The sequence below is a fragment of the Buceros rhinoceros genome, unplaced genomic scaffold (assembly GCF_000710305.1).
Source record: "Buceros rhinoceros silvestris isolate BGI_N320 unplaced genomic scaffold, ASM71030v1 scaffold4161, whole genome shotgun sequence".
Classification (NCBI taxonomy): Eukaryota; Metazoa; Chordata; class Aves; order Bucerotiformes; family Bucerotidae; genus Buceros; species Buceros rhinoceros.
Window position 1 is genome coordinate 5,326 of NW_010393533.1, and position 18,786 is coordinate 24,111.

At 35.6% G+C, this 18,786-nt stretch overlaps 1 protein-coding gene across 1 annotated transcript in view; it reads left to right on the top strand.

Moving 5' to 3' along the window:
- Positions 1-203: 203 nt before the first annotated feature.
- The window catches only part of LOC104501117 (sentrin-specific protease 6-like), a 45,129-nt gene continuing 26,546 nt past the window's right edge, over positions 204-18,786 (top strand). Inside the window, 5 exon segments of the mRNA XM_010144872.1 lie at positions 204-301; positions 6,605-6,668; positions 7,291-7,433; positions 12,150-12,251; positions 17,020-17,040. Of these exon segments, the coding sequence (XP_010143174.1) occupies positions 7,408-7,433; positions 12,150-12,251; positions 17,020-17,040 (149 nt within the window). The 5' untranslated portion in view covers positions 204-301; positions 6,605-6,668; positions 7,291-7,407.

Consider the following 18,786-nt stretch of genomic DNA (forward strand, 5'->3'; position numbering starts at 1 on the left):
GTGGTGACAGATACTCACTTGTATTTATTTAGGAAAATGAGTCTCTACTGCATTGATGAACTTGTTTTGTCAAATGATAGCTAAACATTGCAATCCACAAAATAAATACTTGGGAAAAAATATATACATCTGGTTTACTCCTCTAGGTTGTGTTGATTAATAACTCAGCTTGAAATCAAGACTTATCTTAACTTGTTCTCATTTCAGCTTTGGATAGATCACAGTCCAAGAGAGATGGAGGTTTTAAAAATAATTGGAGCTTTGATCATGCAGAAGAAAGTGAAGGAGATGCAGAGAAAGAGTAAGGATGCTTTTATCTAGGCTATTGAAAGTATAAGTGTCTATTTATAAATAAATACTTTTTTGTAATTTATTGATAAGAAACTATGTAATTTCTTAATTTCAGTTATTAAGAAAAATGGTTTCAAATAAGTGATTCTTTTAAATAGTATTGCCATATAAAAATGCATTACAGTGTGACTTTAATTGTGGACATGGGGCTTAAAACATAGGGCACAGTGCATTTCAAAAGTGTTGCAATTGGCTTTGGAGCTGCTCTGTAAGTTAAGGAACACAGACAAGAAATAAGTCAACATATAAAATAAGGATATGGAAAGGTTGGGTATTTAAGCTGCTTCAGCTTTTCCTTTAGTGGTCATGCTACTCAGTACCTCACAGTTATGATTAAGGTACTTCAGTAGCTGTGGGCCAACATAAAATGAAATCTCTCTGGGTAGAGTTAAGGCTGTTTTTGTTTCATGAGCATTTATTTCTTTACTTAGTGCATTTGGATTTTGACTAAAACTTAAATCCTCTGTGTGTAGTTTGAATACATACTTTGTCCTTGTACCATTTTATTGTTACTAATATGTTTTCTTGATATTAATGTATTTGTTTCCAAAAAGAATAATGAATTGTTAAAAGAACAGCGAGTTTCATGCATGAAGAATGCATGTTTGGTTTATTTGTTGTTCTTAGATATTTGGAGTGCAAGTTTGCTGTGGTTCTCTAGTAAGAAGAAACTGTATCCTGTTAAGTTAAAAAATAATTCTTACATGAATTTGTATCTTACAATATTCTGCAAAATATTGTGTGTGGAAGAGGGGTGGGAAAGTAGACACATAACCACTTAGGCTGCACCAGCAGGCTATGCTGTAATCTTATAAAAACATTAAGAAATGTGAAGTTATAGTAATGAATAGTGAATTCAGGAGTTCATTGAAGGGTGAGTAAGCATTAAGAGCTTTTTTTGAATCAGAACTGTATCAGAAGTTAAAACCACTTTTTAAATGTTCGCAAACTAATGCCATTTTAGTTTAAAAAAATTAAGCTTGCTTTTTTCTTAGCAATTTTACATCCATTTCTGGTGCACAGTAATGTTTTAAGTGTAGTGGCAGTACATACAATACAGTTAGTATTTGCATTTTGCCTTTCTTCAGAAGTAAAAGTAACTCACGTTTGTAAGCATAGTAGGTTTTTTGTTTTTTTTTTGTTCTGGTAATTTACTACTGTTTTCCATTTGTCTCCAGCTAATGTTGACTTAAGAACACATGTATGGTGTGGTGATATTAAAAAAAGTTTGAAAAAATTATTATGGAAAATATGTTTTATATAATTGTATCTGATTTTAAGATAGTATTTGAGTGATTTTTTTCATTCCTTTCAAGTATTCTATATGATAAACAGTTTTCCCATAGCCAGTATGGAAATTTTATTACTTAATCATATCAGTAATTCCTTTTTATGCTTGTGAATTATGCAGCATCTTATCTGGAAGTGTAGACAAAAGAGCAGTTGAAAATTGATCTAAACTGGAGAACCTGCCTTGTTTGCTAACTGTCCTCTGGTATGATTTCAGGCAGCTTCTTGCTCCTTCCAAGCAGCTGTAATTCTTAAGCTGCCCACATATTTACTTCTGGTAACACCTTGGGGTTTTTTGTCTTAATGGCATTGTATGCTTTGAGCATTTTCAAATCTGTGTATTATTCTTTTCTGCTACATTTTTACTTTATATAACAAAATAATGACAGAAGGAATTCTTAAGAAAACAAATGATTTGACAGTAAATTGTGCTTTTCTTTCTAAATTCCCATTACCCTTAACAGAACATTTCAAAGATTAGCAGTTTTAGTTCATAGAATTGTTCCAGCATAAAGCTTTGTGTCTCCCCATTATAGTATACTATGCAATAAGCATGTATTCTGGCAATTTTTTAAAGATGTCATTTGCTATGGTATGCTGATATTTACTAGCAGTGCTTGTAACTTACTGCAGTTCTGTGTGGAGAAAGCTGTAAATCTGAAGCAAGCATCTGGATGCATCTCGTGCTTGTTGTTGAGGCTCCAGCATTTTACTGTCTGACCTTATCACAGCTTTTTGCCCTTTTAGTGGCAAGCACACAAATAGTTTGTTTAGAACTGGCCCAAGAATAACATTCCAGCACTTAAAGGATTGGCTGTATTCTCGTAATACCCCCTGAGACCTGTGCTAATGTTGTTGGTCAGTACTGGTTATTGGCTTGGATTATCTTTCCTCAGTGGGATGAACACAAAGATTTGGCTAATGATGTCCTGTCAAAGCAGTTTTTACAATAGATAGAGTATTTTAAAAGAAATGTGTCATTTAACTTATTTGGGGACTTAGATAAGGCTGTATCGTAATAGGAAGATGTCAAGTAATGAATACAGGAAGAGTAAAGAACTTTTGTAAACTGAAGATTTGGAAAAATAAGTGATCACCAAACACAACATACACATTTTTAAATGCTGTAGGAGTTGATACTCATTATAGAACTAGAGTTACGAAAATCCAAAATGGTAACTGACAAGTGTCTTATCCCAAAGTAAATGCCTGCAGATAGTCATCAGTCCACTTGAAAAAGAGGAAGTAATGTTTTTTATGATTTAAAAGATTTGATCTACTGAAAGATAGCAATCAAGATGTTAACAAGCGACTTGAGACTTCTCTTGCTTTGTACTTGGAGATCATGGAGAAAGAGGGGAACCTTTATGTAGAACAGTAGAGGAAAAAAACCAACAGTTTTTCATTTGAACACACTGAAACCTGTGTAGACCATCACAGAATAAATAATGGAAATTTTGTATAGGTTATGTAGCAGAAGACATGAAGGGATGGAAGACTTGTGCAAACATGGCCAAAGTAATGTGTTAATTGAGGTAATTTCTGAAATGAACATGTTTTAAGATCCTTTCTAGTTCTGCAGGTGATTGTTCTTGAAGTGTCATGGATAATTTACATTTATTCCTTTCTAATACCTGAGTCTCAATATGTACTGCAGTGTTTTTTTTAAACTGATAAGCCCAGTCTTCTCTGGGCTGTTGTACTGTTTTTTTAATAGGTCAGACTTGGGCCTTCCACTGAGACATATTCAGTAATAGCCATATCAAAAAACTGAATACAAATAAATAGGTCTGTCTAATTTATTTGCACTGTGGTATCCTTTCTTAACTAACATTTCCTTCCCAAAAGTTTCGGTGTTTTTTTTCCTTTTCTTTAGGGGAATAAACTGCTTTTTCCCTTGTATCCCTGATTTGAAAAGTAATGATACTTTTTAAAAAATTTCTGTTTAGCTTTTTTCAGTACCTTTTTCTCTTTTATTCCTTTCTCAAAAAAACCCTCCTTTGTTTATTTGGATGTTTTATGCTTCCTTTGTGACCCTGTTAGTAAGGTACTATAGCCTTTAAGTTGATAAAGAACATTTTGTTCAGAGCCTCAGATCTTAATTTTTAGTGATTTTAGTTAAAGTTATTTTTAATAGGATGGCATTGTGCATAATAATGTGCATTTTGAATAATACCACTGCTTCTCTGTGCCTCTGATATCAGGGCTTTTTTTAATGTGCTGCCTGCCACTGTGCAATTTAAAATACAGAATGTACAGTGTGCTGTGAAGGAAAGTATGTCAGCCTCCTGTTTGTATGTGTAAAAGTTTTCAGAAAGAAATTCTGAAATGTGGCTGGATCAGTAGGTAGGTGGTAGATCTGATCAGTTGTATCAGATCAGCTTAAAGTTAGGGTTGTTTGTAAATAATAGTAAAACCATGGTCTATTAAATTGAGGTATCTAACTAGCTATTGCACAGTTACTAATGTTTTAAAACATTAGACAAATGGTAAGTGAGAAGAGATGTCAACAGATGTTGGATTGGTTTTTTTCTTGCTCGATGCCTAAATTTGAATGTGTATTTATGAACACCCCGTTGGAAAGAACTCTGTTTATATAAATTAATTACCTCCCCCCCCCCTTAATTTTAGTAAAGACTTTACTTTCAGTTATAAAAAATTAAAGTATTGGTAAGTTAGAAACCGTTGTTCTAATGTGAAAACCTTTCTCCCTGGTTCCCTGGTTTAAAGTGCCAAAGTGAGGAGGCATAGCCTCCTCCCAGCAAGACCACCTCAGTTTCATTTCAGTGGTATTAAAATGTTGTTGTCTCTTACGTGGAACTGTGGTATAGTGGGTTCTTTTTTCCTGTCTACATAAATTGTATCTTTCAAGCAGATAACTGTAAGCATGTGACGCATGAGCAAATAGACATTATTCTGTTGCTATGTATTCTACTCTCTGAAAAAACATCCTTTCTGGTACTGATGCATATACTTTGCATTCCTTAAAATCTGAAAATACTGGTTCTTTAAAAATGTCCAATTCTCAGATATTCTTCTAGTCAGGTCATCTTAGTTGCATCGTAAGAATCATTCTTGTTCAGTTTGATTTAAGGATTTTTTCAGTGTTTGTTCATTTGCAGTCTGTTACCTTCTCTCTCACTCTCCCCAACACCTTTCTTACACCGTCTACGGTATTGTGGCATCTTGAAGCCCTAGCAGCATAGCCACTGTACAAGGTTGTACAAAGCCACTGTACATTACTTTGAAAGTCATCATGATTTTTACAGAGCTGAAGAAGGAAAACATGTCAAGGTATGAAATGATCTGGCTAGGTCAACACAGTAGGTGAATGCCAGATCTGCAGGTACTGTTAAATTGCTATTCATGTCTGTGCTTCAGGGTTTTTTGTGTATTATTTAGGATCTGGAAAATCTGAAATCATTAAACTGTTGTCTTCTGATGAAGGGTTGAGAAAGCTCCATGAGCCCCCCTTGAAAGAATAATCTATCCTAAAAGAGTTAAACAGAAGTTTATGGTATGTTAAAATTTTAATATCCATGGATAGCCTGTACAGAAGTACAACTGTACTCCTTGTGACACTTTGAATTGGAAATTAGTGATGATCCCATTCGTTTTGCCATTATTCTTCTAGAATTGTTGTGGTCTGTAAACAAAAGGAAAATACAACAGTGCCACTGGCTAACTGTTGACATTTACATCATTCTTCCCATAACAAAACCAACTGTGCGCAGTACCCTCCTGAAGTTTCAGGGTCTGCAGTTCTTAGCCTATGAGTCAAGAACTTTTTTATTTTCTTTTATTTGATGTAGTGATATGCATATTGCATAAGGTGGAGGAATAAATTGTAATGTGAAGGGAAAGCTTGTGTATGAAAGAAGTGTTTAGGAAATAAGAGGATTGGGGTGGGTACAGAGTGGTTACCTTATGTATATTAAGACCTAAAATCACTATGTGTATTACAGTCAACATATCATACCTGCAGCTGAGAAATGTTTCCACTTTTGCCTCCATCATTGTTTATCTTCTGTAGCTCTTCCCTTGAACTCCTAGCATAACTGCTTGTATTCTTAAGTAATGTTCTTTATTAAAACCCCCAAAACCATGCAATTACAAGTTGGCTAAAAGTTGTATTCTTATGTCATGGCCAAGACAGGAGTAAATATGGCAGGATTGATAAGAAGGGATTATCTGCAGGTTGCTTCTCCTAGAAGCAAGAATGTGTTAGACTAATCTAGCTTCTCTCAGTATAAAATACATAATGAGGGTTTTAATGTAAATACTTAATATTTGAGGATAATTGCCTATTACTGAAAACAGTACATTTTCACAGTATCATGGTATGGATTAGTTTTTTTTGTATCTTCTTCCCATTATAATGGTGGAAAATTACAGACGAAGTACTAAAGAAACACATTTTAATGAGCAATTGAGCCAAACTGAATACACTTTTATTTTAGGAAGATGTATTTTGGCAGTAATTATTACATGATAAAATTTAGTTTTTCGTAAGTTCTCCTAAAGCACTGTGAAAGTCACTGTTTTAAACCACATACTTGAATGTGGATATGTGCAAACAAAAGTAAGGCTCTGTTTTATGAGTTAATTTAGTATTTGACTCATTTATGCATAGGGTTGTATAGAACCTTCCATGATGTCAGTAATATTGCCATAATAATATTGAAGGTCTAATAGTATCTTCTATTTTGAAGAAATAACATGCTTTTAATTTTGCTTTTTGTGAAATAATTTTATGTACACTTTAAGTTTAGGTTCATGTAATACATCTGGATCACTGCTTTGCCCACTTCCTGTTGTTTCAGGCCTATATATACAATGTGTATGAGTTGCATTTAAATTTAAGGAGGGAAGGGGAAAAAAAAGCTCTTTGTGTGTTTAAAATGTTTTGCCGATGCTCTGTTGCATGAGAATGTATCTGCTTTTCTCTCCCACACCTATCTAGCGAGGCAAATCTGCTCAGCATAGATGACAGTGATGGGCCTTTCAGTCCCAATGAAGAAAGAAAGGCAAGTACTCTGTTTATCTGTGGTGAAAATGATCTTTAAAGCTTGCTGAGTTCTTAAACACCTGTGTGTTATTACAAAATGAAAGTTTATGTGTTGATTTAACAACATGCACTCAAGCTGTCTGTCTATTTTTGTTCCTCTTACTCCTATAGATCTTGTTGGTTTGTATAGTATTCTGAAAATACGAGTGTGAGTAACTAGCTTTAAGTTTCGACAACTGCCATTAATGGGATTATATTTTAAAATTAAAAATATTAATCATTATATCCTGTGATTGCTTACTGTCAGATTCATTATTTAGTATGCATATGTGCGTGCATATATAAAAGGAGAAGATACATGGGCAAAGCCCATGCATTTTGTATACTCCATTGTATATGCAATTTTAATGTGTACTGAGAAAGCTTACAACTGCAAGATGCTTCATCATACTTCGAAAATACTAATTTTGTTTAGTAAGGAATTCCAGTGAGTAAAAGTGTAGATGAGGTGTATTTTACATGAAATTTGGTACAAAAGCAGTCTGAAAATGAAGCGAAAGTAATATTTACATATGTATTTTGTGACCAGTGTTTTCCTTTTAATGCAAGTATTTTAATCTACGTAAATTCTATTGTTGCAGTCACTTCGTTGTCGTCCTGGAGCTGTTGGCACCAGTGGTGATTCCATAAAAACATATGCAAGGCGAGGGAGAGCTGGAAGCCTGAGACTTTTTAAAGGGAACTCAATTGGCCTCACCATGATGGGAAATAGCAAGAAACTGAGGTACTACATTTAGTTGTACATTTACTTACCTACTTGATCATTGATATAAATCAATGTAGCACCTATTTGCTTATCTGCTAGGCATCATAAGAAGCTACGCTGTTCTGTGCTTTTGAGCAAAGATATAAAACTAGATTAAGGTGCTCCCACTTCCAAAATGTTAAATAGCACATTAGTAAAATACCAGAAGATGATTAAAATAGAGTTAAAGCAATTCACTGGCATACTTGTCAGTGCTTTACCAGTGTTGTCTGGATGTGCTATTGTTTCCTCTATACAGTGCTAGCAGATAGAGGATCTCTATCGTCCCCATCAAGAATTTCTACATTCCATGACTGCGAATTGCCAAGGTTAACTCAGGATGCATTTTCTGTTTACCTTATTACAAGACATCATTTGATTTAGGAGTCATGAACTATTCCTTTAAAGGATTCAGCGAACATCCATACTCTGCATGATAGCTTGAGATTGTCATTTGCATGTAGAGCTGACAGGAACAGTTTTTAAACATTCGGTGCTATACTTGCTTGCTACTACTGTCCCTAGCTTGTAACAGATTTATCTCTTTATTTAGTGTATATCACATAAGAGTGGTACATTCATGTAACTTTCTCTGGGAATGTTCCATATTGCTAAAGTGCACCAGGTTTGGTTACCTCTGCAGTAAGGAAAAGTTCCTAAGATAGCTAGCTATAGTTGGGCCTGTCATCAAATATTTAACCCATACATAGCTGTATGAGCAAAGTCTTTGTCTTTGTTCTTGCATGCTGATCCGTAGAGTGTTGTCAGTTAGCGGGACTGTCTTATCACAGAGTCACGCGAAAAAACAAATCTTTGAAGTTCTGTGTCAACTTTGGCACTTCTGATCTTTGAGCCTAACACACAGGGGACGAATCCAGAATTTCCAGCGTGGACTGGAGGTCCATGAGTGTGACAGAGAGGAATGAATGCAAGAACAGTACATACTCAATCCAAATAAGGGCTCTTTTTATGTTGTATCCTATTCTCATGTTTTAATCTATCTTGTTGAATTTCAAAACCTAGATGACACTTCATCCACTATCTTTACCAAATGTGATACATACTGCTCTAATTTAGTTTTTCTGCAGCTTTTGGGTGGTTTAAATCTATGCATACTCTTAAATTAAAACGAACAAACAACAAACCCAAAACAAAACTAATCCCCACAGATATTTAATTTCCTGATAAAAGAAGGCCAGTTAAGAATATTTTCTTGTCAGGGACTCCTGCTGTAAGCACCACATAGTTTAGTTTATTATGTGAATGAATCATAGAATACCAGGTTTGAAGGGACCTCAGGGATCGTCTAGGCTGACCTTTCTTGCCAAAAGCACAGTCTAGTCTTGTGATAGCCCCCAGGAGGATTTGTTCCATAAGTTTCCCAGGGATTGAAGCAAGACTGCTGTGCCTGCTACGCTCCTTTGAGCCCTTCTTGTAGATGGGGGTGACATTAGCTTTCTTCCAGTTTTCTGGGTTGCCCCCCAAGCTCTATGACTTCTCAAAGATTGTGGAGAGTGGCCTTGTAACGATGTCAGCCAGCTGTCTTAACACCCTCAGGTAGATATTGTCTGGGCGTGTCAGGCCCAGCTTAAAATACTGCCTGGATCAGTCTCCTCAGTTCTCAAACCATCTCTTCCTTCACTGATTGACGGTGGTCTGTTTGCATCAACCTTGGGTTTTTGTTCCCAAAGCTTTTGGCCCAGCAGTGCTGTTACCAGCAAAGGTGAAGAAAGTGTGGAGAACCTCTGCTGGTTCAGTGTTGTTGGTGCCTAATTCACTTCTCCTGTTTAACAGCAAACCAATATTTTCCTTACTGTTTCTGCTTGTTGTTCATGTCCCTGAAGCAACCCTGAAGCATCTCTGGCCAATCTTGATTCGAGCTGCTTCTCTAACTGCATCTCTGCATGCCTGTGCAGTGCCCCTGTAATTCTCGGTTGGGTATTTGTCTGAATTTCCATCTCTGGTATGCTGCTGCTTTTGGTTTTGAGCAGACTCAGGAGCTCAGAGTTAAGCCAAGGGGGTCTCTTGTTCCACCCACTTCCCTTACCTTTGAAGGGCACAAACTGTTTTAGTGCTTGCAGGAGAGCATTCTTGAAAAACTCCCAGCACTCCTAGCTAACTCCTTTATATTCCATGGAATCTTCCCACGGAATCCCTCCTAACTAAGCTCTGAACAAGCTGAAGTTTGCTCTTCTAAAATCTAAAATCCTTGTCTTAGTACTAACCTGCATGGTCAGCAGGATCCCATACTCCGCATTATTGTGATCACTGCAGCCATAGCTACCACTGACTGAGATACTAGAAAGCAGGTTTTTTTGGTTTGTGAGTACCAAGTCCAGCAGTGCCTCATTCCTGTTTGGCACGTCTAACACACATATGAGGAAGCAGTCCTCTATTCATTCATGGATGAGGAACTTCATGGATGACATGTGAGGTGCTGTATTGTTCTTCCAACAGATGTCTGGGTAGTTGAAATCAATAGTAAGAACCAGGTCCCGATCTATCCGTTTCTTTAGTGCAAGATTCCTCTGTGCTTTGCCTGTGTTAAGTTCCTAGGATCAGCTGATAGAATGTGATAGCATAGCCTTGTTTCCATCAGAGCCTAGACTTTAAACAATTCTGTGGTTTCTGAGATCATGTCAAGGAGACATGTATCATCAATATATTTTGAGTTCTTTGAGTCATCTAGAACACGTTCTTTCAAGGAACTTTCTGACCCTTTTTTTCGTGTTGTGTGTTAATTCTCTTGAAACTGTGCTGAAACTTGCAAACTTGCAAATTTCAGTTTGGATGTGCCAATTTTGCAACTTCCCTAGGACTTCCAGATTAATTTTTCTGGTGATTCTGTCTGTGCTGGGTATGTTCTATTCAAAGAACAGGATTATAGAGCAGATAGTATTTTATAGCTGTCCTACTTGGAAGCATATCTGATGCCATATGAACCATTTAAGTGTGCCATCCACAACAGTCTGCTTTGACTCAAATCTGATCACTCAGCAGGCTGTGATATTCTATTCCAGCACCTACTGGAGTTTCTCACTCCTTGAGTGTGAGGCAGAAAGCAGAGGGGCTGCATAACAGTTTTTTGTGCTGCAGGGGCACAGAATTTAAAGAGTTTCCCAATCACTATAGTTTGGCAAAACTCAGTTTCAACAAATAAAATTATAAACCTTGAGATAAGGTGTGTTCATGGACTTGGTTGCTTGTTCTCCTGAAGTCTGAAGTATTCAAGAAAGAATTCCTGTGCTCTGCTTGTGCATATCTCATGTCTCTTTCAAAGACATTAAACTCGAAGCCAGAGAGGATTTGAGACGCCGTAAAGTATTTAGGGCAAGTAGCTGTCAGCTTTTTATTTCTCTGGTGACAATATTAAACAAAAGGTTGACTGTAAATTAGTCTGGATGATGACTGACCAGCTGAAGTTGTGTGGTCTTGTCTTGGAAGCACGTGGGTTGAATGTGTCTATCTGTGAAGAGGTTGGTGATTGAATGGGACTAGTTAGTTGTGAGGAGCTGAACTGTTAACTTAGAACATTTATAATGTTTCTAAACTTCATATTCTAAAAAAGATAGTTTTACCATTTGGATGGTTTTGATAACTCCACTTGTTTTATGATCAGTCAGATTATAACAGTCAGCTTATGATCAGTCAGAAATGTTCTAAAGGCTTTTAATACTGACTTACGATACTCAATGTAAGGCTCTTAAAAGGGTTCATAGTGCTAAACTGAAAAGAAATTTAAAAAGCAACCTAGCAGTTTGTTCACTTTCACCTTTTGGAGGAATATAGAGGAAAGATTAAGAATTAGTTGTCAGCTTTTTGGTGTATTTCAGTACTTCAGGTTTTTTTATTGTTCATAAAGGACAAACAGCAAGAGCAAAACTTCTGTTGAATAATATTTCTGAGAAATATTTTGAAGCAATCAGAATGCTTTGTCACATCATTTTTGTTTAGTGCAATGAAAATTTCCAGGCAATTTTATAAGCAAAATTTAAACATTTTACTTCCATAATTTGAAACAATTTGCAGTATCAACATGCCATCTGTTAAAAGTTGAGTGTGGGTTAGTTTTTTTTTTTTAACATTTCAAATGTAGTATTGTGTGTCCTGTCACTGAAGTGTGCAGGATAATTGTTAGAGTCTAATGATCTTTGAAGAAGTACTATATTACCAATCTACCATGTCTTTAGATCAGCATTTACTAGAGGATAATGGTCAGTAATCTTTCCAGAATTACTTGTTTTACATAGTTATGAGATTGAATTTTTCAATCTGTTCATGTTATGCCCTTTAAGTCGTATTAAAGAAGTTAATATATTGCTTTAATTAAATGTATAGATGGAAGTATAAAAGCAATTATAAATGGTTGTAATACACTAAAAATGGCAGTGTCTTTTTGCAGTGATGGGGTTGAGAAAAGGAGGGATGGTTCACGGTGTTTTGGATGGTGATACAATTTTAAAAAATATTCTGAAAAAAAATTGAGTGTATTCTTATTTGTCTATTTTATTTGAGACTATGGTTTTCTGTCTGTTAGAGGATCCTAACAAGCTGTATTATGGATTCAGAAATACTTAATTGATTTTTGGGTTTGTATGGCTGTTTTTGTAAAAGCAGGACACAGCAATTTTTAGTTAAGGCAGTGTACAAATGCACCAGAGTCTGTTCTTAAACCATTTTTCTGTATGTTTGCAGTGAAAATGCTCAGAATATGTCTTGTCCTGTAACTGTGGTACACGGTAGACGTTTTCACCATGCGCATGCACAGACATCAGTAGTAAAAACTGCAGCCCAAAGGTAAGGCTACATTTCTTTCCCCAGATGTTCCAATTGAAAAATGTCCTGTCTGTTTTGGTATGTAATGGTTTTCCTTATGCTATGAAGTGTTTTAAGGAAACATAAGGAATTCCATGGTGCATTCTTGATCATGAGTTTTGGGCTTAGTTACTGAAGTTTAGTGAACTTACTATTTAGGACTTACTATTATATAATCTTAGAATTTACTAATTTTCAAGCCCACTACTGTGCATGTTCAGTACGAGAACATCTGCTAATTTAAATACATTTAGAAAATATTTTGAAATAGACATAGTATGTAGTAGAAATTTACATAACTGACATGATCATCAAATACTAATTCACAGAAACTCCATCTTGAATAAAATCCATCTAAAGATTAAGTTAGATCTGGTGATCCTATGCAGTCTATAAATAAAGCATAAAACATATAAACTGGATTATCTCATATAAGCAAGGTTTTGCATTTATATAAATGATTGTTAGATGGGGCAGCTGGAAACTAGAGAATCTTACTCAGCTATGCTGAATTACACTTCATTATTCTGAAAGCTTTAAACTACATCAGACTTCTATAAATTGCAGGGTTGTACTTTAAATTTTTTTAGTCTTTTCACACCCAGCATGTGTCACAAACATGAGCTAGCCATTGCTTTAAGGAATTTTCTTTCAAAATTTGTTCATACAGAGCTCGTTTTATCTATGAATTTAGTGGATTTCTACCAGCTCACAAGTGCTTCATCCTGTCAGCAGTTTTGTAGCCTCCTTCTGCCCCCTTTTTTCCTCTCTGGTTTTTAGTATAGATTTTTTGGGGTGGTGGGATTATGTGGGATCATATGTAGTTCTCTTTTTCATCTCACTTCCTTCACTTCAGAATAACAAAGCCCTTAGACTTATGTGAATGAATGACATGATCCAAACATGTATTAGGGTAATCTGACATTGAAGAAGGAGACTGAAAAATGGATTTTGAAGTCCTGTCCCTGAGGACCTACACCTCCCTCCATTTCAAACTGTGTGATATCGTCTGTAAATAGAAAATAGCATGGACATTTCCTCCCCCTTGGTAATAGTGGATGCAGTAGTAGAGATCTCCCTTTTAACATTTCATCCCATTGTTGCAAGGCAGGGATGACTAAAGGGAATTGCAGACCCTTTTCCATGTAGTAAACTGAAAGCTGAGGTTTGTTACCAGTGTTGTTTTGGTTGTGCTCTCTTACGTACAGTCCTTCTTAGAATATTATTGTTCAGTGGGGTGTCTCTAAGCATTCATGCTCTTACCTTTCACTTCTTTTTTAATTCTAAGAGATAAAATCTTGATCTGCAGTGCTAATTAAAATCATTCGAAGTAAGCAAAATCATGCAGGACTGCTCTTTCTTGGATCCTGAATGTTGACCTTAATAATATCAGTGTACTTGATTAAGCTTCGTTATGAGATGGTTCTTTGAAACAGCCAGTTGGTCTCTAATGAAATGCTGAAGGCTTCTTCAGCATGCAAGAGTGTCTTTATCTTGAGGTCATGTTAGACTTGCCTGCTTGCCTTTCTCAGCTATGGGACTTGCTTCTTTATAAGCCTACAACATAATGTGGAAAAAAGGAGAAAAAAGTAGAGTTTTCTTATGTGACACGCAGAAAGAAAACTAAGACATAATATAGGCAAGCTGAATATTGTATGAAGTAATTGGATAGTAGTCATCTTGAATGTCTCTAAATATGTTTTCTTTTAGGGTTGTTATTGTACTTCGTTTACAACAGACAATAATGCTTACGCTAAGAATATTTTAGGAGTTTCAAACGCAGGAAATAGTCATAACAATTCCAACCTACTCTTTGCTACTGGAGTATGTCAGAATCAGTCTGATCTAATTGACTGGGGGTAAGCTTTACAGAGCAACTGTGCAAAGGATTTTTAATTCCAGTATCTTTTGCCAGTTTACTCAACTGACAACTTTTAAAAAGCTTATAAATCTATCTCCGAGTTAGAGGATTGAAAAGTAGTAGAACATTGTCTCCTGTCATTTTTTTTTTCAATTAAAAAAGAAGGGGCATCTCAAGGCTTCTTGGTATGGGAAATGTAGATTTATGAATGAGAAAAAAACCTAACTGAAATAGGACTATGAAACTGTTCAGAATACAAAGTTCCAGTGCATATCAAGTGGGTAGTTTGTTTTGATCATATATTCTTAGTTGTTTAGGTATTATTTTACATCTTTTGTTTTTTTGCTAGTTTTTACTGATACTAGACTGTAGTTGAGTTTATAAGTAAATTCTGATGAGATCTCCTCAAAAAAGCGTGTATACAGAGAATATGGATGGCAAGCCGAGAATAAAATTCTGGGTATATATCAAGACAAAGAAAAGCTGGTAGCGTGGAAATAAATTTCTAAGGTCTGGAAGTTTTTTCCTATACTGTTTTATAGGCAACACAAAGTTATGTTCCTTTACATTGTTTGCATTAGTAGAATTTTTTTATGGTATGATCAGTAACAATATGGGGAAAATAGTTTTAACTAACATAACATATTGTTCTTAAATCCCCAGTGGGTTACTGAAAGGATAACCAAAACTAAAAACGTGATTAAATTAGTTCTGAGCAGATTGAGTCTCTGGTGCTGATGTTACAGATTCCGTTATTTATACTAGGTTCTCTGAGTGGGGATGGTGTCACATGGGACAAGCTAATTATGAAGCTCAGTTGTAATCTCTATCAAGCTGAACTTGGAGCTTATGATGTGTGCTGTATCTCTTTCTCCAGCTTTTTCACACATGCGTGTTAATTTAAATTCTGGCTGAGTATCTGTTTCATTCATATTTAAAATGGAAGTTTGTAGTACAGTAAGATCTGGCATTTCAAAATAATATTTTGGTAAATGTTATTCGTCTTTTTTTCCCCAGTAAAATTTGGGGATAAAATTAAAATTTGTACGGTTCTGATACAACAAATTTTCAGATACATCTTAGCCTCGTGTAGTTGTTTTAAACTATTTTGCTTCATTTAATGGACGTGTAGTTCTATTTTATGCTCTTTCAGACTTGGCATGGGAATAGCATGTACGTACAGCTTGTCTTAACAAATCTTATGCATGAGCTGCATGAAGCAATTTGTAGGGACACTGCTCGTTATAATTCCTGGATCTGTCCAGGATTCTCATTTCTTAAGCATTCTGAGTTGTCAAAGTTTGAATTCTTTTAAATGCATTATATTAATGTGGACTTAGCAGTGCTAGGCTTATAGTTGGACTCAGTGATCTTAAAGGTGTTTTCCAACCTAAATGATTTTACGATTTTAAAACAAGCAAGGCATCTAATGTAATGACAGCATGCAGTATCTGGCACTCTGGAAATTTGTTTCCTGTCTAAGTTTCCTTAGCATTAAAATTTACAGTTTTTAACAGTGTGACTCTTTACAGACGCTGTAAATAGTTAATCCAAGTTATGTATTAATTGTGCCAAGGATACAAAGATACTGGCTACATAGGGACCTGTTCTGGCTCTGACTGGCTTTGCAAACTCAAATGTGAGCAGCACCAAAACAGTGTTTATTGTCTGTAAATGCTAGCTCCAGTTGGAAGCAATTTTTCCCTGTTTTCCTACAGCACTGGCTGATTACTCTCACCCCAGTCTAAGTTGCAGTGGTCACATTCAGTTTTGAATTCCTTTTACTCTCTTCCCAGAACACTGTGGAGATTGAATGTGGTTTTCATACTGCACTCCGTAGGATTATCAGGATTACCTTCTTACTTGGCGTACTTTTAATCCTGCCGTTCCTCTGGGTAACAGAGAGTTAGAGAGTTTGCTCTGCTCTTGTGAGTGTTCTGTTTGTGACAAGGAGAGGAGAATGAGTTTCTATTATTCTGTAATATCATTACTCTGTTTTTTAAATTTGACTGAAGTATGAGAGGAGACAATTTGAATTTGTTCTGTTTTAGAATAATGTTAGCATAATGCATATATGACAGAAGTTTGTTAGGCTTGTGATTTTTGGGAGGAATATCGACATAGTTTAAAAGCTTACAGCATTCCATATTGCAAATTTTGAGAAGGCAGGAGAGATAAAAATACTGCTTTCAGGTTGTCTTTGTGCTGTGCTTAGTTAGACCTATTTTTACATCAGCCTTGGTATACAAAACACCTGAGTTGTGAGCACCTGCTACGTTCTCTGATATTAAAGGAGACACTTCTGAAACTATTGACAGTAATTCTTAAATATTTTTAGAGATTCTTTTTAGCGAAAACCTCAGGAGGGAGCTGGTTGATTCTGTTTGTCCTTTTCTATCCAGCAGCAGATTGCATTTGGTCTCCTAGATATTTAAGTAGTGCTATCTGCTTTTTTTTTTTTTTCCCCCCCTCAACTTAAACACTTAAATATTTTTTGAATCGTTGGAAACAAGTTGTCCCCAATCAGGGACTGGAAATGAGGCTTGATCTTAATTAATATACAGGGATTCTGTCATGTCACATTCTACGTTGCAGTGAATCGAGTGAAACAACCAGGTTGAATTCAGAATTAATACAATTTTATGCATTGAAAAAGAGGCAAGAAAATGTAGTTTTTAGGCCACTGACCATTGCTGTCTGTGAAGTAGTATTCGTTTGTGCAACGAAAATTCTGTGAAAAATAATAATGCTCATTTGAAAACTAATTAATTGAGTGCAAGACATAATTAAATGGTTATAGTTCTTATCTGATAACTTTTTAATTTAGTGATGTGCAACACGTATGGGGCTTTGCATCTTATGGTTTTTTTTCTTTTTTCATATTTTAAGCAATCTGGACCGAAAGGAAAGGTAAGCTTACTGTTGATGAAATGAGCATGGCAATGAGCATTAAGAAAATTAACTGATCAAATGCTTTATCAATACTAGTTAAAGAATATTGAATCCAGGCAATTGTATCTCTTCATGTGTGAGGGGGTTCAATTGTTTTTGTTCTGTTTTTATGGTTCAATTACTTCCTTTTACCAAAATAGGACCTTTACATCTATCTCTAAATAATGCCATATTAATGTGAACTTTGGGTGCATTTCCACTGGAAATTTATCTATCTATTTATATATCCAATATGAAAGTAGATAAATTTTAACTTTCTCTGGAATTCAAGAATTCACTGCTAATTCTTCTCATAGACCAGCAAAATTTATCTAATACAATGGTTCTGAAGCATATCTTAGTAGGGTGTTTAACAACTCTGTCATCTTACCTTGGTTTGAATAGCGTTAAAGGTTTTTGTTGCATTACTGTGTACATTCTCTTCATGAAGTATATATGTTAAAGCAATTAACAGAAAACATATAGCAAAACCAGGTACACTGGTTTTTCATTGCTCATTTCAGGCTCATTTCTCACATGTTTTGCATCTGTTTTACCACTGTTAATATTTTGTTAGCAGTATGAAATATTGTACTTTCATTTTTCTTCCTATAGAGCTTAAATTTATATGTTAGTGGAAATGTTTTGTTGATAGTAATGAATTTGTTGAGTTTTTGTAAATACCTATCTGTGTAGGTGGTTTTTGTCAGTATATGCTTGATATTGGTTGAATTTTCTGAACAGTGTATATATTGTTATTGGCTAAATATTATAAGTAACAGAAATTTAGTGTAGATAGGTTCTTTATGAAATAAGGATTTTCTAGATTTATTTCAAATTTGGTAGTAAAATCAAGCCTTTCTGCTTTACTGCCTTTTGTTATTTCTTGAAAGAAATATCAGAGAGGTGGCTTTGGCCCTCTAAGAAGAGATTTGATCATTCTCTTGCTGCCTGGGCTTTGAGTTCATGATTTTTTTTCTTGGTGATGCTTTTATGTTATTAGTTAACCATTCAACTATTAATGTTTTTAATTTGGCACTGTATGTCATAGAAGACTAGGGTTGAGTTTCCTGCTGGTGAGCTTAATTTTCCTGTGGGGACACCTGCTACTGCTTAATCCAGTAATACTGGATATGGTTGGTTTTGTGTTTTTTTTTTTTGTTTGTTTGTTTGTTTGTTTTTGTTTGTTTTTTTTTTTTTCCCCCTTCCCTACTTTTTGTTGCTGTCCTGACAGGGGAAGATGACTTAGGCAGGAGCTGCTAAATTCAGTTTTAATCATTGCCATCATAAGTGCAGCTGCAACTCCTGACTTTCTGGGCCAAATGGGGCTACTGTCATGCATACTGAAAACCCGACTCTGTGTGCTGCTCTTTCAGCCTTTGACTTTTGTCTGTTTTTCCTGTAAGTAATGCTGAAGGAGAATCTCACCTCGGCAGCTTGGTGCTTCCTGTGTTAGCACGTTCCACTGTTTTAGTGTAGTGATGTAAAAACCAACAGCTTGCCTTACAATGGTAAACCTCCAAACAGTAGTATACAGAGGCAGAGTGAGGAAAAGCTACATAAAGCAGTCTCTCAAAGAGCCAGGCTGCTCATTAAACACAGCTCTTGTGTGAGTTTACACCTGAACAGAGTTAGGAGTAGGTGCAGCCTTGCACATACATGGTATTTTTGATGTGGCTTCTACTGCATTGTGGGTAGTTTTGAAAACTCTGGTCTAACACAGCA